The following is a 25,732-nucleotide window of genomic DNA, read 5'->3' as shown; positions in this document are numbered from 1 at the left end:
GCGAAGTAGCTGCTTATTCCACGGACTTGAAGCCATTGAATATAACAAACTGACGCCTGTCAGTGGAGTATGATATAAAAAGTTGGTTCAGGGTCAGAGAAAAGCCATACCTGTACAATTTCGATAGCAGTAATCCGTGATCAAGTCTGTCAAACGCCTTAGAGAAGTCCGTATATATGACATCAGTTTGGGATCTTTCATCAATGGTTTCAGAAATATATTGGGTGACATCGAAAAGGTTGGTGATTGTCGAGCGACGTTTCATAAAACCATGTTGAAGTGGTGTAATTTGATTGGTCAAATGAGGATATAACCTGCTATTGATGAGGATTTCAAACACTTTGGCGAAGTTTCATATTATTGATATGGGTCTATAATTAACGACATCAAATTACTTCGAAGTAATGAATGTTCAAGACTTGTGAATATGGATGGTCATCGCTGAATTCGGTTGGAGAGTTGGTGATATATGATTTTGAGAAAAAATCAGCAAAGCTATTAGAATATCTAAAGGAGTATCTAAAGATTGTCCTTCGTAGGACTTATCATTTCAACCTATTTCTTTAAAAAATCATTTAAATACTTAAAAAAGAGGAATGAAATAATGCATTTAACATTTATAGGGATTCGTTTCTATTTCACCATTTGGCAACATCGATTATAGCTAATAAAGGACAATGAATCTGTTACCTGTATGAGACAAACAAAGATGACATATTTCAGAGGCGTGCTGTTCTGTTTACTTATGTTCCGAGTTCCGAGACATTCTGAGACATATCACATTTTGTGCACCTAACCTACCTTTCTCTATATAAATAAATAACAAAACAACTGTTGTTTATGTGGCTTGTGGAGGTGGTATTGAACTATAATTTATGTTTTGCCTTAATTGTTGATTTATAAAGATGATTTTCGTTTTTTAAAGTAGAATATCTAGGTACGTATAAATTATTTCAACTTGATATTGATGATGTTGCCAATATGTGAATTAGAAACAAATCCCTTTAAAAATCAAAACCCAACATTTGAAAAATCAATTTAAATACTTTTCGAAGTGAATTTGAAAAACTCATGAATTAAACTCAACTTTATTTGCTGTAATAACCCAAGTTGAGGAACATTCCCCATTGTTCATTTGTTGACAGAGTTTCAGCCATTTTGGACGCGCATTTATTATGTAAAGGTCGTTTGAGTAAGTTGATATGAGTGTTTATATGAAAATGGACAAAATCTAGTATCGAGCTGTTATTAAATATTTGTTTGTTGACAGTGGCATACGGTGATTGTACTCTGAGTCAGAAAAATGTTTACAAGTGGTACAAAAGTTTCACAGAAGGTCAGGAAGATGTGAGTGACGACGCTCTCATGCAGCAAAAAATCAACGAATAGAACCATACTTTTATTACTGAAGATGTCACTTGGGTTGGTGAAACTTGCGTTAACAGTAATTTTTCGTGTTTGTTCAAGTTGGCCTGCGTTCAATTTCTATAAACCCAAGTTTTCATTTCCATGTTCATCGTTCTCTGACGTTCGCTGGACAGGAAGCAACCAATAAATACCACGCGAGACGTTTCATGAATATAAAGAGTCGCGGACGCATTAATCAATTGTTGAAAAATCCTCGAACTCTGCCGAATTGTTGAGTGAGCGTTGAAGAAAACATATATTCGTTCGAATATGGATCGTAATGACATGTAGTTGTACAAAAATGTGTTTTTTTTAAGTTCAGGGTCTAAATTCATGGAAATAAATGGAATTTTTGACAGGCTTTATATTAGCTTCACCTGTTTGTATGTTTGTTTGTTTGTAACTCTCAAGGTCAGGATCTGTATTTGACAGAATTATTGACATTATTGTTTGATCTATTCGCGGGCAGATGGCGCTGTACGTAATCTCCTTGATATAATTTGAACTTACTTTACGTGTAATAAATAAAGTTCAGAAAGACTAAAAAACACGCTTTTATAGCAAACGAAACTAAAAAATGAATATAGTTTTTAAAAAAATTAACTTTTTATTTCGAAGTTCTTTAAAAGCGTGTTTTTTAGTTTTTTAAATTATATTTATTCGCTTAATCATATCCGGTGCTTGATGCCGAATGCTTGATAAAAATGTGATAAAGCATAAAATATACCACAGAATAATTTTTTAATTGAGCACGTGACCCAAAAAGTATTGAAATATCAGTGGTAGAAAAGAAACCTGGAAAAGAAAGTTTCGATCTAGGTAAATTTCAATGAGAATCTGATAGAATTTGATCTTTACATAGATGCCCAATGAAGGTTAGCAAATACGTTCGAAAAATGATTGAATTCACGAATTTCTGGTAAGAAACGACAGCATGAGTATTAAACTCGTTGAATTTTACGTTAATTGACGATATCCAGAGATGGCCAATACTAGAATTTCGATAGAATTAGTGATTCACATATGAGATCTGTTCAAAAAATAAGGCGAAAAATATTTATTTGTTCATGAATTCATACTCCTGTCTCCTTCAAAATAGTGCCACCCACATATAATGCACTTCCTTCTGAACAATACAGTCCTTTCAAAAAGCATATATACTTACAGTCCTTTTAGAAAGCCTATATGCATAAAGTCCTTTTGAAAAGCATATATACATATATTCTTTCTAAAAGGAATATATACATACAGTCCTTTTGAATGTGAACAGTATGTATACACACATACAGTCATTTTGAAAAGATATATACATATAGTCCTTTTACAAAGCCTACATATACAGCTCTTTTAAACAGTGTATATATATATGGTCCTTTTTGAAAGCATATATACTTGAAGTCCTTTCAGAAAGCCTATTAAAAACAGTCCTTTCAAAAGGCATATGTATATACAGTCCTTTTGAAAAGCATATATACATTTACTTTTTTTTGAATCATATATACAGTAATGGAACGAATATGTACAGATCATTTAATTTTTTTGCATTACATTGAATATATTATGCCGACATAAAGTTGTGGCTTGTGGCATGGTTAAGTTGTTAGAAATGCAAGTTTCTAAATGCACAAAATGGAAGTTCCATGAAGTTATTATGTCATGTTTATTCCAATCGGATTTGATCTTGACATAGATGCCCAACGAAGGTTAGCAAATACGTTTGAAAAATGAATTTACGGGTTTCTTTGAAGAAACGACAGCCTAAGTTTCAAACTTGTTGGATTTTACGTTGATTGGCGATATCCAAAAAGGCCCCATACTGGAATTTCGATAGAATTAGTGATTCACATAGGAGATTTGTTCAAAAAATAAGGCGGAAAATATTTATTTGTTCATGAATGTATACTCTTGTCTTCTTCAAGGTAGTTCCCCTCAGATATAACACGCTTGTACCAGCGTTTTTCTAATCCTAGAAGCAAGCAGTTCTGAAATGCACTTTTCGGAATGTCCATGAGCTTTCTCTGCGATTCAGTTCGTATCTCTTCAATCGTAGAAAAACGCCGCGCGTTCATGGTTCTTTTCAATCTTGGAAAAAGAAAAAGTCTCGGGGAGACAAATCTGGTGAATATCGTGGCTGTGGCCTGATTTCGGTATTGTTTTTGGTCAAAATTCAGCGATTTTGGAACGAACTTTGCTGCCACACGCTTCATGCCGAAAGTTTCTGAAAAAACTATGTATTCCCTAACGGTAATTCGTAGTTTTCAGAGGGGAGCAGTGTAATTTTATCCTCCATATCTTGCCCGAACGCTTTGTTGAAAGGTTATTTTGTTTAAATAATCATTACCACACAGAAAAATTCACATAACAATTCACTTATTTTTAAATTGTAAGCATTCTGCATACGTATTTGAGATTTATTGGCTTTCTGTCAATAATGATTTTCTTGTAGTGCTTGTGTTTTGTCTTTGAAAAAACTTCTGTGCCTAAATTATTGTTATTATGGACATTATCGTTTTGGAAACTAATATTGTTATTCCAATATAATAATTTCTTCAGTGAATCGTGCTAAGAGAAGTTTTTCGAGAGTAATTTTTTCCTCCCTTCTTATCCGTTTGATCAGAGGCACCACCCGATCGATAAGGAACTATTCTTAGAAAACCCCGCGTATCGATTCGAAGATATTTTTACATCTAAAATGTCAGGTCGCGGGTTGAAACGAATGACTCCGTTTTATTTTCTGGTCCTTTATATTGGACCGAAACCAGAAATCGGGATTTATTGTTTGCTTACTTTTGGATGGTCGCCAATATATAGAAACGGAAAGCTTTCAAATTATGAAACGAATTGAAGTGCGTGTCAGTAATTTTAGCACTGATTCGAAGCATATTATTTCCACCAGCAAAAGGTTTTCTATTTTATTACCTGTTCAGAATGCATTGCGATTCGTATGTTCCGATAATTGTTTTCCGCATCTGTATGATTAAACAACATCACAGGAGTAGATAACATTACTTAGATTGATTTTTTTTTGTAGATCTCTCCAAGAATCGTTTTTGCGAGCTCCCCGAAGAAGTGTTGTCGTTTCATTTCTTAGAGAAGCTCCACTGCTACCACAACGCCATCCGATGTATTCCGGATACCGTGAGTAGTCTTCAGTGTTTGAATTTCTTGGACCTGAGCAGGAACCAACTGACCACCCTACCGAGAGAATTATGCCATCTACCGATACAGGTGAGAAATTATCGTTCAGAATATGGTGAAGAAAAGTCGTAGTAGAAAATTGATGAAGGATGCAATTCTAGTTGGAAAATGTTGGTAATACTAACAGTCAACATTATAATACCGTTTGAATTATGAATACCACGTCTTTTACATACAGTTCTTTTTCAGAGCATATATACATAGGTACAGTCCTTCTGAAGAGCATGTATATACACAGTTTTTTTAAAAAGCATATAAACAAAGCTCTTTTAAAAAGCATACAGTCCTTTTGAACAGCATGTATACATACAGTCCTTTTCAAAAAGTATATATACATACACTCTTTTCAAAAAGAATATATACGTACAGTCCTTTTGAACAGCATGTATACATACAGTTCAAAGAACAGTAGCTAGATTATTGTTAACGAAAGTGTGTCAAGTTCTTCAGAATAGAAGAAAGTCGTAGTAGAAAATTGATGAAAGATACAATTCTAATTGAGAAATGTTGGTAATACTAACAGTCAACAATACATTTTGAATTATGAATACATGTCTTTTACAGTCCTTTTTTTTAAACCGTATACACATACAGTCCTTCTGAACAGCATGTATGCACACAGTCCTTTAAAAAAGCATATATACACAAAGGCCTTTCAAAAAGTATATACACACAAAGGCCTTTTAAAAAGTATACAGCCCTTTTGAACAGCATGTATACATACAGCCATTTGAAAAGCATATTTACATACAGTCCTTTGTATGCTTTTTAATACATACATTTCCTTTAAAAAGTATATATACATATAGTCGTTTTGAAAAGCATATATACATATAGGCCTTTTGAACAGCATGTGAACATACAGTCCTTTCAAGAAACATATCTACATACGTTCCTTTTAAAAGGGTATATACATGCAGTCCTTTTACAAAGCATATATATACAACGTCCTTAAAACATGTATATACAGTCCTTTCAAAGTGTATATATATATATATATATATATATAGTCCTTTTAAACATCGTGTATATATACACACTCCGTTCAAATAACGTATATATACAGTCCTTTTTGAAAGCATATATGCATACAGTCCTTTCAAAAAGCAGTCCCTTTGAAAAGCGTATATACATTGTCTTTTTTTAAATCATATATACAGTGATGGAACGAAAATGTACAATCGGATTATTTAAACCGTAAAAACTTTTTGTAAGTGAGCACGGATATCTTCCTTGCGGCTCCTCAAGGCGGTTCGTTGCAGAGCCAAGCTAAGGCATAGACCGCCGAACGAGATTCCTTCTCTGCCTTTCACTGGATCTGTCGTAGGTTCATTCGTGGTATATTAATGATTAGAGATTTCTTCTGATTCACTTTACTCATTTTTTTCTGAAAATTCCTGGTGTAGATTTGTTGCCACAAACGGAAAACCCCCCATGTCTCACACGTGTATCGTAGTTATCCGCAACATTGTAAAACAGCCGAATACCGACCTTGTGAGTAATAAATAATTCATTAAAAACTCGACGCCGAAACAGTTTTGAACAAAAAAGAAATACTATAAACATTCGATAGTAATGATCTCATCTTGAGATGGTGTTTAAGAATCCAGACTCTAATGTATGACTTCTGAGAAATTAAAACGTCGACACTAAATAACTTGACGGTTTTGTTATTAGCGCCAGTCCGTTGTTGAAGATGTCTGGTTTTCAATGCTGAATCAATTTCAATTTCGCCTTAAATGGACTCGCAAAATATTCGCGAATTTTGATTGAAATATTGTTATTATTAGTTACTTTCACACCCATGGAGCTTTCTCAATATTTATTTCGTGAAAGAATGTCTTCAGGCCATAACTTTCTCGACACTCATACGATCGAGTCGTACATATATCAAGAACCAGTAGCCTAGGGCGATTTTTTTTTACATTGGCCCTCTCAAGATTCTTCACAGATGTTTGAAAACTTTATTGTCCAATTTTCTTATTGATTCGGTCGTTAATTGATGAAGATCCATAGTAATTTCTCGATCGATAAAATAAAACATTGCAACATATAGTTGCTATATCGTTTCTTTGTGAAATGATGATGGATTTTTTCCCCAACAAAAACAATATCTGGTTTTAAGTCTCATACCCGTATTTGAAACTTCCCAGTTGGAATAAAGTTTTTTAACAATGTCATATACAGTTTTTGAGAAATTGGTCACATGTTTATTGAACCTGGGGCCACCATTCTATCTCTTATCGTTTACGAGATCCCCATGTGCAGAAACGAATTTGAATAGCCCTGTATATAGAGAATAGCAAAGGGCCTGATATGGATCCGTGAGGTATTCCTGATATAAGAGACAAAGGGTTTGTTACTCTCTCGCCTAATTTGAATCTCTAGAATCTGCTACTTGTATAATAACAGAAGAATTGGCTGAAACTGTAAGGTTTCAGTTTTTGCATCACAAAATATGTTATCCAAAGTATCAAAAGTTTTTCTTTATTCCAAAAGTATGAGACTAGCAATGCAATTGTTATCGATATCCCTCGTATGTGAGACTAGTTGCCGGCACTCTCCACATACTTGGTTAACGTAGATTTCCGTAGCTCAACGACAAAAAAATCTTCACTGTTAAACCCCGCGAGCGTGTTTCAATGTTTTCTGTGAATGACTATGAAAATTGCGCCTAAATTTTAATAGGACAATCTGTTAGATTGTTTCACTAAAAGTGTTAAAGAACACAGACACAATTTTTCCCTACAGTCTTTGTATTTTTCAGATTCTGTTGGTATCAAACAACACTCTCTCCTCCCTACCAGACGAGCTGTGTCGTATGTCCCAGCTGACGGAGCTCGACGCTTCCTGCAACCAGCTTACCCACCTTCCGCCACGACTGGGCGACCTTAAGTTGCTGCAGTCGCTCGTCCTGAGGAACAACCTGCTTCTGGCTGTGCCCGTAGAGCTTACCTGTCTGAAACTCGTCAGGTTGGACCTTCGAGCCAACAGGATAAGCAACCTTCCGGTCGAAATGAGAGAAATGTCGAGTCTGATTGAGTTGTCCGTCGAAGATAACCCCCTAACTAGTCCCCCGGCGAGTGTAAGTTGATAATGGATTGACTGTTTGTTCTTACTTTTGTATTTTACACTTCAGCTTCGACTACTTGCTCATTAGCTTCGTGTTCTGGGAAGGTTATGCCCTTGGAACTCTGTATGATCAGTCATTAGGAAAGAAGACCCTCCTACAACCACATAGTGGGTGATTTTTTTGCTGGTATCTTTTTGGCAACACTGTTTTTGACAGATCACGCGTAAATCGTGACTTGTGTCATTGTCAAAGTTGTAATTTAACCATTAATCGACTTATGAATGAACAACGCTTGCAAATTATTGAATTTTAGCATCAAAATTCATGCTCGGTGAAGAAAGTGCATCGTGCACTTCTTCCAATTTATAGGCAGTTTCGTCGGCCTACTGAGGGAGCTATTCGGAAGCTTGTGACTAAATTTCGAACCCAGTTTACATTATTGGACATTAAACCACCAACACGCATACGTAGAGTGAGGACCGAAGAAAATATTGCAGCTGTATCCGCCAGTGTTCGTCATGACCGTGAAACGTCGATTCGCCGCCGTTCGCAGCAATTAGGCCTCTGTTACTCCACTATGTGGAAAATTTTGCGAAAGGATTTGGGTGTAAAACCTTATAAGATACAGCTGGTGCAAGAATTGAAGCCACACGACGAAACAATGGCCCAATTAAGAGCCGCCTTCGGTGAATAGTTTATCTCACGTTTGGGGCCCGTAAATTGACCGCCTAGATCGTGTGATTTAACGCCTTTGGATTATTTCTTGTGGGGTTATGTTAATGCTCATGTCTACAGGGTTAAACCAGCGACGACTAACGCTCTAGAAGCTAATATTGAAGTGAAATACCGGTCGATATGTTAGAGAGAGTGTGCCAAAATTGGATCTTGCACGTGGGCCATCTAAAGCGGTGCCGCGGACAACATTTACATGAAATCATCTTCAAATATTAAATTATATTGATCGTTCTATTGATTCCAATAAAGATTTCATCAATTTTTTAAAATTTTTTGTGTTGTTTTGAAAATCAAATCGTATACCTCTTGAAAAATCACCCGTTATTATGTTCTCTAAATTATAACAATATCTATTTATACCAGTATCTTCCAGTGTAGTTAGTAATAGTTGTAATACATTGGTAATTAGATCAGTAGCAACCATAGTTGTTTATTATAACAGAAATTTATCGAGTCGAGGTTAGAAACAAGTCTAGTACTTCAGACATGGAATCCGTCAGATAATTATCAGTAATGAGTTTCCGAAAACCTATTTCAGTTATGCAAACGCGGCAGAGTCCACATCTTCAAGTACTTAGAATTAGAAGCCATGAAATTCGACAGGAGAATAGACTGCGGCAACGGAACACTCAGCAGGAGATCGCGAAAAAACGGAGGAGGATCATCCTCGATACCTCTGCAGTTCGCCGACAGGCTGAAGCACAAGCGACAGAACGTAGACAGCGGCTACAGCACAAGCAGCGACTGTTACGAGAAACGCTGGTCGCAAGAAATGAACGGTAAAGTCATGGAGGTGTATCTCCGTTATTTATATAACCGAAATTTTGGTTTTAGTGAAAGATGCGGACCAAAACGGAACCCAGTCCACGCTGTCGACTCCTTCCACGATATCCCCGGCACCTGAATGCCATTCGGAGGAGGACTTCTCCAAGTCGAACGAGTACGATAAGCTGGACGGGCAAAAACCGAGGGACCATGTTGGGTAAGTACATATTCGTCGCAGGGTTTACTGCATCGGTGTTATTAATAAATTAACAGCGGCATTTCGACACTTCTAACTTGCCTGGTGTGATTTTTCCAGTGTACGTCTAAGTCCGTGTCCTGATATCGTTTCTAACGGCAATGGAATTGAGGATAAAAAGCCTATGCACCAAATTCAGACTTATAGGTAACTATTACCTCAGGAATGCGGGGTGTTTTGTCGGAAAATAGAGTGTGTCTCGTTGGAAATTTGATTTGCCTTCGCTATCAAAACGGTAGTCTACGTTATCGTTGAATTCGATTTTCTTTCTTTGTTTGTTTTGTGGTTGCTTAACGTATCCATTCAACTAGAAATGAGCCTCGTTGCTGCACACAATTTTTCGATGAAAATGTGGATCTTCCTCCAACATTTCCAGCGCCCATTCACCAAATGTTAGACGTTTTGGGAGGTCGTGTGGCTTCAATTCTTGCACCAGCTGTATCTCATAAGGTTTTACACCCAAATCCTTTCGCGAAATTTTCCACGTAGTGGAGTAACTGAAGCCCAATTGCTGCGAACGGCGGCGAATCGACATTTCACGGTCATCACGAACACTGGCGGATACAGCCGCCATATTTCCTTCGGTCCTCACTCTAAGTATGCGTGTTGGTGGTTTAATGTCCAATAATGTAAACTAGGTTCGAAATTTTGTCACAAGCTTCCGAATAGCTCCCTCAGTAGGCCGACGAAACTGCCCATAAACTGGGTGCACGATGCACTTTCCTCACCGAGCATGAATTTTGATAATAAAATTCAATAATTTGCAAGCGTTGTTCATTCGTAAGTTGATTCATGGTTAAATTATAGACCAAACTGAAAGAGTTTGACAATGACACAAGACACGATTCACGCGTGATCTGTCAAAAACAGTGTTGCCAAAAAGATACCAGCAAAAAAATCAATCATAACTAGTAATATCGAATAATACAATTTCAGAAATAGGAATAGACATTCTAACATGTTGTGGCCACTAAATTATTGTTTTTATAGAAGCTTCAAAAAACCTGCCTTGGAGAATGATTCTGAGAAGCCAGTTTATTTTAGCGTTCCTCGAGACACATTGTTATTTTATCAAACGTTTCTGCTCCAATCGCAAAACACTCCCCATTCATGAAATCGTACGGTGTGCTCCTACAACTTGGTGACGTGAAACCTTTCCTTTCAGGGAATACAAAGAAGCCCTGAAACAGCAGAGGGCCCAAGACGTGCCTTCCATATACAGAACAAAAGACGACCAAAGTTATAAAACGGAACCAAATACCCCCACCCACAATCTCTCCCCCTCGCAAACCATGGCGACCTCCCGCTCCGACCCCACTCCCCTCAACTCCGCCTTCGGTAGCCCGAAAACCGTTTTCGACGACACTAGTCCCAAGAAGCCCGTTCAAAAAGTCACCCCCTCCAGAACGTACGTGAACGGTGTCTGCGAGAGCAAAAACGGCTCGCCGGTCAGGATAACGTCGTACATGAAACCAAAGTCTCCGATGAAAGGTCCGAGCGACTTCATGTCGCACGACAACGTGCCTCCGAATAAGTCTGTGATCACCAACGGGAAAGCTTCGAGTCTCAAGGGGTACGCGAGCTCGACTCCCAAGTCTTCGAGCGGCTCGAAAGCGTCTAGGAACATAAGCTGGGACCACGACGTTCCGACCGACAAAATGTCTTTCACCATGAGGAGGGAAATCGACAAAGCTAAGGAGGAGACGGATCTCATCAACCAGCTGAGAAATGTAAGTGTTTGCTTGATTTTTGGGGGTTGTTGGTGTGTATTTCCCAGAGTTTTAACTCGCAACAGGAAAATGACGATTTGACTGCCCCACGTTGGGCGCCGTGAGAATTGAATTCTTACTTAGTATCTTGAGATTCGTCAATAACAAGATGAAGGTGGCTGGTTTAATCAGCACGACTGTTCTCATTGTGAAAATGGTATCAAGCTTTCCAACATTGCTAGCAGAAGAGTGTGAAGCTAAAAGGAAATCAGATTTGAGTTTTTTTTTTTTTTTTTCGTGAACATTTAGTATTCTAAAAATTTCATCATTCCACCAATTAACTTATCCATATATTGAGTGACTTTTGTCATTTGGCTTGTGAACAGATTAATTCCATCAGAGGTAGCCCATTATCATGATACTATTAGTTTTTGGCACGTTCAAGTTAGAGTATTTTGTTGCCTCATTAATTGATTCTTTCAGATCATTGAAAGTCGGTTGAAAATGGCTCTACCTGAAGATCTGGCGCCATCTTTGACAGACGGTGTGGTTTTATGCCATCTGGCAAACTATATCAGGCCTCGATCCGTGGCTAGCATTCACGTTCCTTCTCCAGCAGTTGTGAGTATGATTTCATTAATAATTGATCTTGATCTCAATATGTTTACTTTTCTTCAACAGCCGAAGTTGACAATGGCCAGATGTAGAAGAAATGTTGACAATTTCATTGAGGCTTGTCGAAAGATTGGTGTTGATGAGGTGAGTTTCGTAATTTTCTTGTTAAATGTAAAAATTTCATATATAATGTATGCTTATTGTTATAATTTAACAAATAGCAACAAATTCTTTGGAGAAGATTATCCTGCAAATATTATAATGTCAAATAATATGTGTCAATGTCAAAGATATGTTTAGTCAATGTTTATTTTCGTATTGTTTTCATATTGATTTTCAATGAGCTGTTGTCTGGCTAATAATTATAATAATATTGACAGGCTCATTCAAACACATTTTTGATTAAATCGTCTGGTGCTAATGAATACAGGAGTGCCGTACGAATTGCCAACCTTGAAATAATATGAAAAATTACAGCCCATCAAATTGCACCACCTCTTATTTAACTTTGTTCAGATAGAGCCTGGAGTAATCAATATGTAACATTAGTTTTTTTTGTAATCATTTGGCTTATATTATTCATTTATATGAAAATTTAGAGCGTATGTAGTTTTTCTAAGTTGGCTACCCTGTTTATTTGTCTCCAGTGTCAGCTGTCATGTTGATTGTTTACACCGTTTTCTCAACTGAATATTGAAGATATTGAAAACAGTTGGTTGGGTAACTAATGTTTGGATACTAATGGAAAATACAATGAAAACAGCAAATAAAACTCAACAGTGGACAATATATCAACTTCATATGACATCAATGACAGATATACAGGGTGTCCAACTCAGAAAAAATATATATACTGCAAAAAAAATACTCATCAATATGGACAATAAAATGAAAACGTGCTCTATCCCAACCAAGGAAAATAATTGAAAGTAATATAGCTGCAAGAGTTCTGAGCCATTCATTATGGAAAAACACGTACAAATTTGAGCAGGTTCATTCTGGCGTTTTTTGGACCTCAGGCCGACTTCACACGGAAGGGGCAAAGGTCAGCGCCTCGTCTCTGCCAGACGTCCATTATGTGTGAACTGAGCCTTAGCCTTCAATGCCCACTTCAAACCACCTCCACTTTTCGTCATTACCCAGTCGACCAATCAGAAGCTACCGCGCATACAGCGTGATATTCAAACCAGTAGATGAACAATGTATGTACGAGAACACTTCAAGGTCGTGCGTCGCCGGTGTTTCAGAGAGAGACTCTTAGTGAGTGAAAGAGAGTAACGTATGACGTCATCGACGCAGGACCTTGATGTGTGCTCGTACATACATTGTTCATCAAACTGGTTTGTCTGTAATTGCGGTAGCTTCTGATTGGTCGACTGGTTAATGACGAAAAGTGGAGGAGTGGAGGTGGTTTCACTTTTTCCATTAAAATTATATTTCCTTGATTTTTTTTATACATGAACGTCTTGCTTTTCAACAGTGAGTGAGACTGTGGTTGGTTGCAGGATCATCTGTGCAGTAACCTAGATGTGACGGAAGATTTGTGCGGAAGAGGTCTGCCACGCCTTTTGGATACCGTGGAAAATCTCTGCCGAATCAAACAGAGTGACCGACGACTGCCTCCCAAACCACGGACCCTGCAAGATATCACAGTCTCACTCCTGTTGCTCGCTCTCTTCGTCAGCACCGTGGTGCTGTTGATAATGTTCCCTCCTCCCGATTAGAGGGAAGAAGCTACCACGGGGAAGGTCTAAGGATGCCGTGAGAATTCGGATAAGGCTTTTCAGTTTTTTTTTTTTTTGTGTACATTCCGAGAGTAGTCACAGTTGTGTAAGTATACGTCTGGGGAAAAGTTCAGCTTCTTCCTTTTCACATGAACGTTCTTATTTTCATTCAAGTTACTTCAGTTCATTTGAACTACCGAAAATAATTTTTCAAAAAACAGATTCTACAATCAAATTTTGTGCATGTCTTAATAAAAACTAAATTTCTCACCTCCAAAGTACCAATTATCTTTCAATCAACTAGTAGGTTTTTATTTCACCGAGTTTAACTGATGTTTTCATTGAATTACTACAAATTTTCCGAAGAAATTAGTTTTACTTATCGTTTCATCACCAGAAAATACTTAATACTTAATTTTTGTTTACCTAATATTTCAAAATCAGCTAGTTTCGACTTTGGCTTGACATCTTATTCAGTATCAGGTTTTCTAGATAAGTCAAAGTTATGTTTCAACCAGTTTATATGCTAAATACTTATTTTTGTGCTTATCAAGTAAACTTTATCCATCACAGCTAAGAGTAACAGTGGAAATTTCAACTTGGTATCTAGCATCGAAGTTAATTTCAACTTACCCTATATAATAATGAATTGTATTTCAAATTGATAATTTTAGATAATGAAGATACCGATATCATGGTTGAACTGACTCAAAAAATGTTTTCAGTCTTTTGAATCTGCTTAAAAAGTTAGATATATCTGAAATTAAGATAGTCACCAAGAGTTTTGCTTAGTATCGAGATGAAAAAATTGCTTTGATGTCAACTGATTTTCGTATATCAACTTATAAGTTAAGTACGATAAGTTAGATAAGTTCGATACGGTATTATGGTTGAACTGACTCAAAATTCTTTTTCAGTCTTTTAAATCTCTTTAAAAAGTTAGATATATCTGAAATTAAGATAGCAAGAATTTTGCTTAATATCGAGATGAAAAAATTGCTTTGATGTTAACTGATTTTCGTGTGTCAACTTGAAAGTTAAATTCAATATCGTATCATAAATTCAGAGAATCAAATCCAGTTGAGATACTTAATTAGATAATACTTGAAAAACTGAATAACACGCAATACTTCAAATGCATACTTATTACTTACTTATACTCAAAATACTTTATACTTATTACTCACTTATACTTATTACTTATAATCAATTAATTGCAAAAAAATTAATAAAAATCAACTGCAATTTATTAAATATAAATTATGGCTTACTACTCATGACGCACTGTTTGGAACCTTTCGTTATTTTTAACACCGCGACACGTGTTTCGATCACCAAGTGATCATCTTCAAAGAAGAAGATTGAAACTAGAAACTGATGTGAGCTAACCCTATTTATGCTATAAAGGTAACCCATACAGGTATACCAACCTAAATTAATTTTACAATTTTGCCTTATCTATTATTTCACAATATATGTTTATATAAAACAATTTTCAGCTATATAAAAATTAATTTCACAATATTGCCTATCCATGGATTACTATTTATGGAAATAAACTTGAGGGACAACCCACAATTATTCTAAAAGTCTCAGAAAACTGAGTAAGAGAAAAATAGTCGAGTTGAAAGAGGTTTTAGGTGAAAAGTTTTCAGTCTGGGAAGTTAATCTGTATTGATTCATTAAAGAGATAAGTATCGACAAACTGTAATTTATACTTTGGAGAAGTGAATAGTTAGTTCTTTAATCGAATTTGATTCGTTTTGAGTGTAAGTAGAATTAAAGTACTTGAAGTGAATAATGAAATGAATTGTAATTAACCAACTGTACAAGAGAACAAAAAAATCACTTGTCATGAACTGAACCTTACCTATAGAGAAGCTGAATAAATTCCCATTCGTGTACATTAATTTTTCCAGTTGGAGTAATCGAAAACACATTATTTTTGGGATACGAGCAGAACCAGTATTTCGACTACTTCCATCGGAAAACATCTTCACCATGAAACTTGAACATTCCAAAACCAAACGGTATTTTTTAGTATTTCGATTCAGAGTGAGAGGATTAGGTTTGTTGAAATTTAGAGCTTTTATATCGTGAATAAGTTCTAGAGTATTACTTTATGCGTTGTGATTTTCATATTTATCATAATCGTTTATCTCCGCTTGGCATTGCTATATATTCCAAAGTTAATACAGGTCACTCCAGAATATTGGTGCTAAATTATTTGAAAGAAATAGTTTTGAGCTTCCCATCAGTGCGAAAGCAAGAATATCCTCGGTTTATTTGTGTACTTAAATTTACATCGAAGTATTTAAGGGCTGCTATTAGGTGCTACTTCAGTATTTATCGACAGATGTGGAGGAAAACGGGGGGGTTGGAAATTAGATACACAAAAGTTTAAAGGGGGTTACGTTTAGCTTTGAGCTTTGCATACACAAAGTGTTTTGAATCTTTCCGAATTTCAAATAACAAGTTATTCGTCTCTAACCTATATTATCACTATATTACCTGTGTCATACCAAAAAACCGTGAAGCAACCAATTTGCTTTAAATATATGGTCTAGATCTCTTCTCTTCAACTATGACAATCTAGTCAATGAAATATTTTTCCAGTATTAAATATAAAAACAAAGACTGCTGAATGTTTTCAACTGAACTAACTCGTAGCGTTTAAAATATTTTCTTTTATCGTTACTATTTGAAATGCTGCATTACGGAGAAACTTTCCTAGCCAGTTTTGATGTTCGAATCGAAAATTGCAATAAAAACCAGATTTCAATGTTTGTCAAGCATCAAATGGTAACATTCTTCATATCAGAACATCCTTGTGTAAGTATTTTTCAGGTCTCGCAGCCTCACAAATATAAATGAATGTTTAATTTTAGAATTTTTCTGAGAGTTTATATATTTTTTATTTATGTGTTACAGTTTCGTTTTGTTGTAGATTTATAAGCTTTACTAATAAATTTCTGAAAATATTCCGTCTTTTTGTGAGTCGTTTTGCCAGTTCAGTCCCGGGTATGGTACCAAAAACAGAATGGTTAGGTTAGGTTCATTATTATAGGTTGTTTTAAGAGTTTTGTCCGTTTTTTTGACTCTACTTCAAACTGTAATATCTCGGTGAATGTTTATTCAATTCAATCGGCAACACAAGTCGATTATTTCCGTCAGCAAAAAAATTGTGCGCTCGGGAGTCGATGACGTCGGCGAAGGCCGTTGTTGCCCGGTCCTGATTGGCCGAGTTGCAGAAAGTTTATAGTGAAACACTCCAGCCGTTGGCCACCATACAGTATCCATGGTCTTTTTTTGGTGAGATGTCGCCTCTGGGAAGTTCCTGCACGTCAGTGTCCAACCACTAACCTGGATGTCTCCTGTTCTCGTAGAAGATCCACTAGCCCCATCTGCCTGTTGGTAGTGCTTGCATTACGCAATGGAAGTCTTCCGAAGCCTTTAGGAATATTCTGGAAGCGACGAGACATCTAGAATGATCAAGAAACACTAGTAGAGTTGAGCGCGGCTTTGACCAAGTTACAGTCCATCGACAAAGACCAGCGGCGGCGACGTTATTTTTTCAGGGGATAATTTACAACATTATAGTGCAGGATAATTAGCCCTTTTGAAATTATAATTTGTTCGGTTGTCATTCGAGCTGAAACTAGTTTAGCTGATGACTCAATAAGTAAAGCTGGATGATGAGGCGTATCTTCAGAAACCAAAGAAGATCTGTCTCTTGTCACCTCGCATTTCATATTGGAAATCTTTCCAAGAAAAATTAAATACATAGGTATATAAATATGTTGTTTAAGTTAGGACTAAAAATTTTGTGAAAAAATTCAAAAAACACTTTAAAATGTGGTATATTTGAAGGAATCTTAATTTTTTTTTTACCTTTTGAGCTTATGGCTTGGACCACCTGTATATCTGATCAAGCAGCTAACGAATAAATATTCATTTACCCCTACTTGAAATGAGTAATTTTGTAATAGGACCATAAAGCATTAATTGTTTATAATTTCACATCGCCTGTTACAGAATCTTTTATGTTGCGCTGCTGACGTGCTGGAAGGAAAAGGCTTGGTTCAGGTCGCAGTTACGGTAACGGAACTTCTGCGGTTCCATTCTCCCAGATCTCCGTTGCACTCGAGCTCTATCTCTACTGTGGTGTAAGTGTGATGTAACAAAGCATTTGTTCAATGTATTTTTATATCTTCATTTAATTTAATGTTATTTATTCAGTAATTTTCTAGGTTTTTATATATATACGAGAAACATATCTGAATCTATCGAATAACTTTAGCTGTAAAGTTTCATTGGGTAACAAAAAAACTATTTTTGAATTTGACAATATTCTCATAATCAAAATAGTTGACGAAGCGTTAGATCCCCGTTGAAGAAATTTGGATATTTTTGTTGATAATGCACAAATGATGTCTCAAATTGTACTAGTTATTTATATTTTAGTCGTAAACGTACTTTAAGCCACCAAAAGTTCTAGAAACACTTGAAAACCTGCATGGTGGCTACTTTTGAGGTGTCCCTATTCTTCAGTTTTGAAAAATTGACTTAGAACAATACTTGGTTCGATATAAACGTTTCCTAAAGGACTTGGAATAAAGGTTTTCATTTCCAGAAGTACCAGAACCAGTTTGGAAAAGCTGTAAACCGATATTCGGCTTCAGCAGTTCATTCTTTTTCTTGAACATGACGGTGGGTGTTTTGTAATTCTAACTTGTGGTTTGCATCCATATAGGCTTATACTGCCACTGCAAATTTATCTTAAACCAATCTTCATGGAATGAGGTGTACGGTGCGGAAAATTTAATATACAGACATAAAAATAACTCTGTATTTCACTAAGAAGGCGGGATCATTGAAAATTGAATAAATTCCGGTTCCCAACTTTGAAAAATTTCAAAAATAAAACTATATTTTCACAGCCACACCAAGTTATTGAACTAGAATCAATGAAAGCATGGAACACTGTCTGTCATTCACAGAATAGCAACTGACCATAGGACGCGAACAAATGACATGGAAGTAGACAAATGTCAACAATTTGACGGTCATATGTAAATATGGCAGAACGATGTGCAAACGAATTTTAGTGATGAACTCTCTCAGATATATGACTTACTTCCTGTTTACTGCTGTTTTTGGTTTCGAATGTATGAAAAAAATGTAACAATTCTGAAAAGCGAATAGTAATTTTTCGTGTACTTGTGATGCACTGTTTGGAACCTTTGGAGTAATTATGAACATAACTGGAGTTTCATCCCAACATCAAACTGTTATTTTAACACGTATTTCAATCACCAAGTGATCATATTTTAGAGGAAGATAAAACTTATAGTCAGTAATTTTTCAGTCATTAATAATTATTTTCATTAATTCTGGTAGTGAAAACTCAAAATCGCTCAGGACATTCCAAGTACCTCAATAAAATATTTATAAAGTTTTATTGAACATAAACAAAAGTGGGACATAATGAAGTAGCTAGCTTGTATAAGATTTCCAAGGGTTCTCATAATATAACACGTCTTTCTCGTTGAAATTTATGCCGACCATCATACAGGGCGAATCAGAATGATACCTACAGAAACTAACTGAAAACTTTCGTCCTCTGAAGCTCCTTAATATTGAGAAATGGAAGTACTTGTTACTTCAAATTGATGTTCTGTGCTGATTGTCACAAATGTTTTGTGCAATAGTTTAGAAACAATTAATTGTAATATTTTGCTATATATAAAGTCCTGTTGATGAACATAAAAACGCTAAATTTAGCTACATGAGGAATCAAATATTTAATTCGATAAGCAGTTTCTCAGTTACACCAGATTTTTCGGCATCTGTATATAGGTATATAGACAATTTTTTCTTTAGATGCAGAATTCGTGGAAACGGGTTATATTATCAGTTTCCTTAGTAGGAAACTGTGGAGCAGTAATTTTCATTTCTATAACATTCTGTAATTTTTTGTGATTCGTCTGATTGATTCGAATTCGGTTTTTATTTTGGAAAAACTTGTGACCTCCCAGTGAACCACAGGAAATGTGTCATAATTCTAAAGTGGTATCAATTATAATAGACTTAACTCTCAAAATCGATATCTCTAAGTATATAATCTATTCTAAACGAGTGCCAAAGATTTTCATGTAATTTTAACTTGTGTTCATGTTTTTGATTAAATCTCAATTTTGTTCATAATGGACTAGTACCTACGTTTATTTTCGAGTAGTTTAAATCGTCAGGCGGAAATAGGTAACTAAACTTAGGTTTAATTGAGTAGGAGAATATAGTAAGTTGAATTTGGAAACTATGAAGACTGGGTACTTAGCAAACGGAATACCATCGAATGGTTATTTTTAGGTTTCGATTGTATTTTGTGTGATAAATTGATAATTTTGTGTTTTGTGATAAGGATCATATACATTTATTTTGTTGGTACAAACCGCATAGTTTATGAACTAAATCACGCATCTAGTCAAGTCAGTTTAATAAACAGTACTTTTTTCATTTCTGTAGTTTTTTCATACCCCACCGTTTCCTTCTCGAGATATTAGGTTGTTTCAAATGAATAAACCACGACACAGCAGGATAAATATTCACTGAGATATGGAGCTACAAAAACACCAATGAAACGGACAAAACTTATAGTTATAGAAAATCTGCTTTACTTTTGTTTGAGTTGTACCTTCTGAATGTCCTAATAGATGCAATAATATCGTTTGGCTGTGGTGTACCGCAAGGGTCCGTTTTGGAACCTGTGGTGTTTCTCATTTGTGCTAATGATTTGATCCATGTATTGCACAACAATACCAGCTCAAATTTATTTGATCAAATCGGGCCTGATATAAGAAAAGGAAAGAAATGTTGCGATCCCAATCTTTCATCCTTCAACATTGACAAAACGAATGTGGTCTCGTTCATATGTGACATAGAAGAGGTCAATTGGTAAATGAAAAGTTGGAGGTTCAAAACTCAATGTTTCAGAAGGCATGGAAATCATAAGATTCAAGAATTCGAAACATCTGCTCAGTAGCCAGGCAGATTTTAATCATTATCTTCTGTTGAGTTCATGACTTCTATCCCTACTCTTGAGTTATAGTTCAGTGGCTTCCCCAGTCTGTTAGTAACCACATTAAATACGTACATCGTACTGCTATCGCTCTCTGGTGGTCTGCGTAGGTACTACACATTTCAGGATGCACTAAAATCTTACTTATGAGCTTCTATGGGCTTTGTATTCTATGACCACTCACAAGGAAAAAAAATAATATTGAATAGCATGACAGGCAATGCTAAACCACAATCACATCTGTTCTGTGTTCGGTATTTACGAGAACGAGGAAAAAATGTGTTCGGTTGACTCTGAAATCAACATTACGATCACAGAGAGTTTTCAGTAGTCAAAAAAATGACAGTGCTGTTGTAGAAAAAACGTCATCAATCATGTAATGGAGGGTTTGTGATGAAAATTATACCAGCAATGCCGACTTGTCATGCGGATAGAATTGAGCATTCAATTAAATATATCTCTTCTTTCGACTCTGTATCACGTGTTATCAAATCTGCTCGCTCGGCTCCAGATTTTCAAAAACGAATACACCTAGTGCCTCATGATAAGGTGAACTGTCAAAATAAGCTGTTCTATCCAAAAAGGATGGCTATGTTTAGGAGCACAGAACACTGAAAACTTGTTTTTGTAATCTGTGTCACTCTGTGTTCAGTTTCAATCTGGCACATACGATTGCGATTATTCAGTGAGTCTCACTAATATTTTTGTCAGTTTTTCTAAGTGGTGTTGTGTATATTTCACTTTTCTGCTATTCCTGTAGAGATAAACCAAAGGGTGACATTTAATGCTGCTTCTTCTGCCAATCTAGTTGTGTGGAAAATGTCTGTCGTTTTCGAAAATATCCAGTGTCCCTTGACCTTCATATTTTCAACTTTGGATATTGACAAGAGTTAGATTTCAACCAATTTTTTACAGCTTTGTCATGCACTGACAAATATTACTCCACAAATTTGCTTTCTCCACAATAAAAACAACAAATGAAAATAAAGTCTTTATTCACTTTCTAAAATAAGCTCATTTCAGAACCGTCAACGCTGCCTCATATCTCCTTTCTGATACCGCCAACAAAATAAAACTCAATAATAACAGTATTCCTAAAAAAAAAGGTAGGAAACAAATTGAAAGGTTGCAAAAATGTGAACCTCTGTGAATAAAGGGATCCCTCCCTTAAATAACACATTTGCAGGTTACATCAAAAAGTACTAAAGCCTCAAATAGAGATCGAGTATTTCAAAGGCATTGCTTACAGCCATTCCAAAGGCCTCCTGATCTGTTTTTCCAAATCCAATGGTTGTGAATGGCGAATCACTATTAACGACAAGGCATATGACAGTAGGCTTGTCCTGAATGACGCGGCTTGTAAATTTGAGACCAATCTTATCGAGAATCCTTGCTAGTGCTTCCACAGTTCTTTCCTTCAAATCCTGAAAGACAAAATCCATGTTTTCCAATCAAATGCATTTCTGACGTGTTCTTACTTCTTCGAAGTCATCGATGGTTTTTTCGTATTCATTCATTTGTTTTTTGAAACAGTTTGCAAAGTCCGAGACTTTCACAGTTTTATCGATAACCACATCGTCAAACATTTCTTCGTACCTCCCAATAGCCTTTTCGGTGGATTCTATCGATGGGAGGGCCAGGAGGGTGTCTTCTTTACGAGGGTAGTTTTCTACCAGCTCTGGTAAAACATCTTTAATCCTAAGAAAAAAATAGCAAAGTGAGTTCAAATAATAGTGTAGTTTCAGATACACTTGAAATTGTGCAAACAAAAACATTATTTCTTCAATCTCTTCCCAGCAACTTACATATTTTATAATGTTTATCAAACAAGAAACTGAAAATAAGCCCTCTTTCTTGAGCCTACTTACCATAACCTCATTTTTCATCAAGGTGATATTGTAATATTCGTTTTAAAACATATGTAGAAATAATTGGGAATTCAAAATCAGATGCCAGAGCCATGGTGGCAGATGTACAGAACACAGATGTGTACATTGAATCTAGATTATGTTTCCGTTTCCCCGGCGAGGTAGACGGACGCGTAGCGTAGATGAGAATCTAGGTTATACTCCAATGTTTCTTCAGCACCTGTTCTTAACTATTCTGGCCATTTTTTTGGACTATCCTAAATTATGTGGATTTTCAAAGATGTTGACACTAGTTTCAGTTTCCGAAACTTGGGGTCCTATGCTATTTGTTGACATATGTTTATATATACCAAATAAACTTTTTTTCATTCTTTCACAATCTTCATTATGAAAACAGATATTTTTATTCGAATTCGTATAATCAGCAGACAAGAACAAAAAAAAATTTAAATTGTTAAAAAATTTGCGATAACCAAAATAACGGATTTCAATAAAAATTTTAACCGATGGGGGCGCTAGTGTCATCAACAGATAATAAAAATAAACGGTAAACAGCTGATTTGAAACATATATTCATTATTTTGGGATCTACCATGTTTCGAGATGCTTGATTGCAAATTCATGGGAGTAGCGTTTTTTTAATGAGTATATGACAGATGTGAGAAACTGATGAACGGGTATGAAATATTTTCATTAACGTAAAGCATAAGAAATCACAACGTGGTGTAGTATATGTACATCTGACAGAATCTACTGAAATCACATTTGCCATAATCAGAACAAAAATAATGTCTCTAAGCATGTATATTTCACTAACCAAGTTAGCATCATCAGGAGATGACTGAAACTGAATCTTTGTCATCTCCTTGTGTGGGAAACGTGTTTTCAATAGATTCATTCCATGCCAGAAGGTTCCGCAGCTGTTAAAATTTTGTTTTACAGTCACATCTGGACGATGAACCTTCCCATTATGGGAGTCGTTTGAATAGTTCCATTAGATTTGTTCTACACTAATCTCACCTAAACATTACTGAATACAGAAAACATAACGACTCACTTTGTCATCATTTCTTGTGCAGCTATTTGTTTTGCCATTTTTTTGGTATTAGCTGTGGCAACAGTTGTGATGGAGGCAACTTTGCATTCATAAGTAAACTCTCTGCAATGCGGCGGACCCACATCCGATCTGAGTGTGAAAATGGGATCTGGGATTTTGTTTTCTGCACACATATCTTTCAAAGGTCCTGAAAATATAAATTATTAACCCAAGTTGTCACCGTCAAGACTAGTTCTCGCTGGGGTACATTAATAATATACTTCATTTATTTTTCAGATCCGTGACAATGGATTTGTTAGACATACATTTGTTGGAATCTACAGCTATTGTTACATTACTGTAAGATTATCAGAAATAGTCTGATCTGGCATCCTTCATAAAGTAAAAGAAAACCAAATATCCCAATACAGAGCCTCGGGGTATACCACGATCAATTTGTTCTAGGCAACATTGATATACTGATATACTTACCTATGCAATTGGGAGAACGTTTAAAGGGGCTACCAGGTGGGGCATAAGATGTTGCCACTTTAAACTCCTGAACGGGAATCTCGGATGGGTTATATATGTTCAAGTCCTTCAACTTAGCGAGTGCGTTTTGAGCTGCATCATGTTTTGCTATCTGTTTCGAAGAGCCAGTCCCAAAAGCTTCTATCCCTGCAGCTCTGACCACGTAATCGAATCTGTTGTCGTGAGTTCCACTTCGACAGTTTGTTATCTCGTAAGTTGGGGGTGCTAAGGCCAGCTTTACGGTCAGTTCTTGCAGCACCATGGCTGGAGTCTTGGTATTTTTCGCCATCTGGACGTTTGTGCTTGAATAATTTATGATCAGACGGTGCTGAATTTATGCCAGTAAATTCACCAGTACTTGCGGAAAAGCAAATGAACTGTTATTAGAAATCAACAAAGTCCACACTTATTAAATAATAAAGCTTAATAAATTTTTTTGGCAACCGCCCGAGTGACTATTAACCCCGTTTTTTATTCTTCTTCTTCTTTTTCCTTCAATGGTTTCAGCTACCAGGGCTATCCAGCCAGGAGTTCCAGAGTTATGTTGCTAATACAGGTGGAGCCCACACTGAAGTGGATCTGAGTCGGACCCAAACCCCACCTGAGTTTGCGCTAAAACAAAGTTCAACTGTAATTTAAAGTCAATTAACAAGCAATGTCCGACTGTACTAGAGTGTAAACACTAATGTGAGGTGATGCACTACGGTTACGTGTATGGGCACTACGATCATGTCATGATTGGCGAAGCACTGCATGCGCACAACTATTAGGTCTGTCTTGGTCACTACAGCTTTATATTGGATGCAATCAGGAATTTGGATATGGTTTGTATGTTAGATGGTGATATATGTTTGAAAACGATATCGTGGAAGGTAATTTGATTAAGTATTAAGGCTAATAGCATTCATAACGAAACAGAAAAAAGAATACGTGTCCACAAAATTTCGAGGGCTTTATTGCCGTAAGATGACAGTACAAAACTCAAGGAGAACAGATAAATGTCACTGAGTTTTCGACGAAATAATACGCTTGTTATTTTGAATAAAATTCTCAAAATTACATTTCGTACAATTATTGATACCAGAAAAATTCATTCATTAGAAGATAATGCAAGAATGACAGTCAAAGGCGAAGCAGGTTTCATGTGAGATTATATGAGGTATAGATGCTGGGATTAAATCAAATAGGTGAATGAATGTCATTACGATGTCATCGATGACATAAGCAGATCAAGCTTATTCCGTGACATTAAAAAATCGTAATTCATGAATGAAGTGTGTGTATTTTCTATAATGTTATCCAATTTGGTACTGAAGAGCCTTGTGGCAAGTGTCTTAAGGCGAAACATCGGCGTATACCAGTGAGGATGGCAGTGTTCTATGTAAGTGCAATTTGTTACCATTCATTTAAAGTAGAACTCATGTGAATGATATCTGATTTTTATTCCACAACGAATGTTTGAAATACAAACTGAGTAGAGAAAAGTATCTTCTGTATATGTATTCTGTATGTTTATATGAAAGTAGCTGTTTCAGGAGTACTTTCTTTCAGTTTGTGTCTGAAAGTTACTTCTTTGCATGATCTACACATCCATGTATAGAGTTACTTCCTTCCTTTCTTTGGAAGACTCCCTCATCCTTCTTTTTTTTGTATCAAGATGGAGTAGTAGAAAGCCAAAAACTTTCTTTCCCAAAAAGTTATAATACCTTATTCAAAATGAAAGTCTGCGTCGGTAAC

The 25,732-nt window shown here is 36.0% G+C and overlaps 2 protein-coding genes and 1 long non-coding RNA gene across 5 annotated transcripts in view; 2 read left to right on the top strand and 1 right to left on the bottom strand.

The window, feature by feature from the left end:
• The window catches only part of Lrch (Leucine-rich-repeats and calponin homology domain protein), a 32,539-nt gene extending 12,541 nt beyond the window's left edge, over positions 1-19,998 (top strand). The window contains exons 2-10 of one of the 3 annotated variants that reach the window (XM_023173212.2): positions 4,439-4,635; positions 7,373-7,690; positions 8,952-9,192; positions 9,248-9,395; positions 9,495-9,581; positions 10,600-11,164; positions 11,627-11,764; positions 11,825-11,902; positions 17,518-19,998. In XM_023173212.2, the coding sequence (XP_023028980.1) occupies positions 4,439-4,635; positions 7,373-7,690; positions 8,952-9,192; positions 9,248-9,395; positions 9,495-9,581; positions 10,600-11,164; positions 11,627-11,764; positions 11,825-11,902; positions 17,518-17,652 (1,907 nt within the window). In that variant the 3' untranslated portion in view covers positions 17,653-19,998. Of the gene's footprint in view, positions 1-4,438; positions 4,636-7,372; positions 7,691-8,951; positions 9,193-9,247; positions 9,396-9,494; positions 9,582-10,599; positions 11,165-11,626; positions 11,765-11,824; positions 11,903-13,263; positions 16,464-17,517 lie in introns of those variants that run through there. The other 2 variants (XM_023173211.2, XM_023173213.2) reach the window with 2 other exon arrangements.
• Positions 19,999-20,996: 998 nt separating this feature from the next.
• On the top strand, positions 20,997-24,419 carry LOC141479909 (uncharacterized). The gene is made up of 2 exons (XR_012464057.1): positions 20,997-21,245; positions 23,762-24,419. It is a non-coding gene; the product is annotated as an uncharacterized lncRNA (long non-coding RNA).
• R2d2 (R2D2 protein) lies at positions 21,539-24,284 on the bottom strand. Its single transcript, XM_023173174.2, has 4 exons — positions 23,957-24,284; positions 23,486-23,672; positions 22,039-22,258; positions 21,539-21,984 (listed from the first exon to the last, which is right to left on the bottom strand). Exons 1-4 carry the CDS (start codon positions 24,282-24,284, stop codon positions 21,763-21,765), a joined length of 957 nt encoding a protein of 318 aa, XP_023028942.2. The 3' UTR covers positions 21,539-21,762.
• Positions 24,420-25,732: the final 1,313 nt, after the last annotated feature.

This window comes from Leptinotarsa decemlineata, unplaced genomic scaffold, assembly GCF_025532065.1.
Source record: "Leptinotarsa decemlineata unplaced genomic scaffold, Ldec_3_MD MMD2_P_RNA_scaffold_5, whole genome shotgun sequence".
Taxonomy (NCBI): domain Eukaryota; kingdom Metazoa; phylum Arthropoda; class Insecta; order Coleoptera; family Chrysomelidae; genus Leptinotarsa; species Leptinotarsa decemlineata.
The sequence above is the reverse complement of the archived record's forward strand: the minus strand, read 5'-3'. Positions and strand labels throughout refer to the sequence as shown.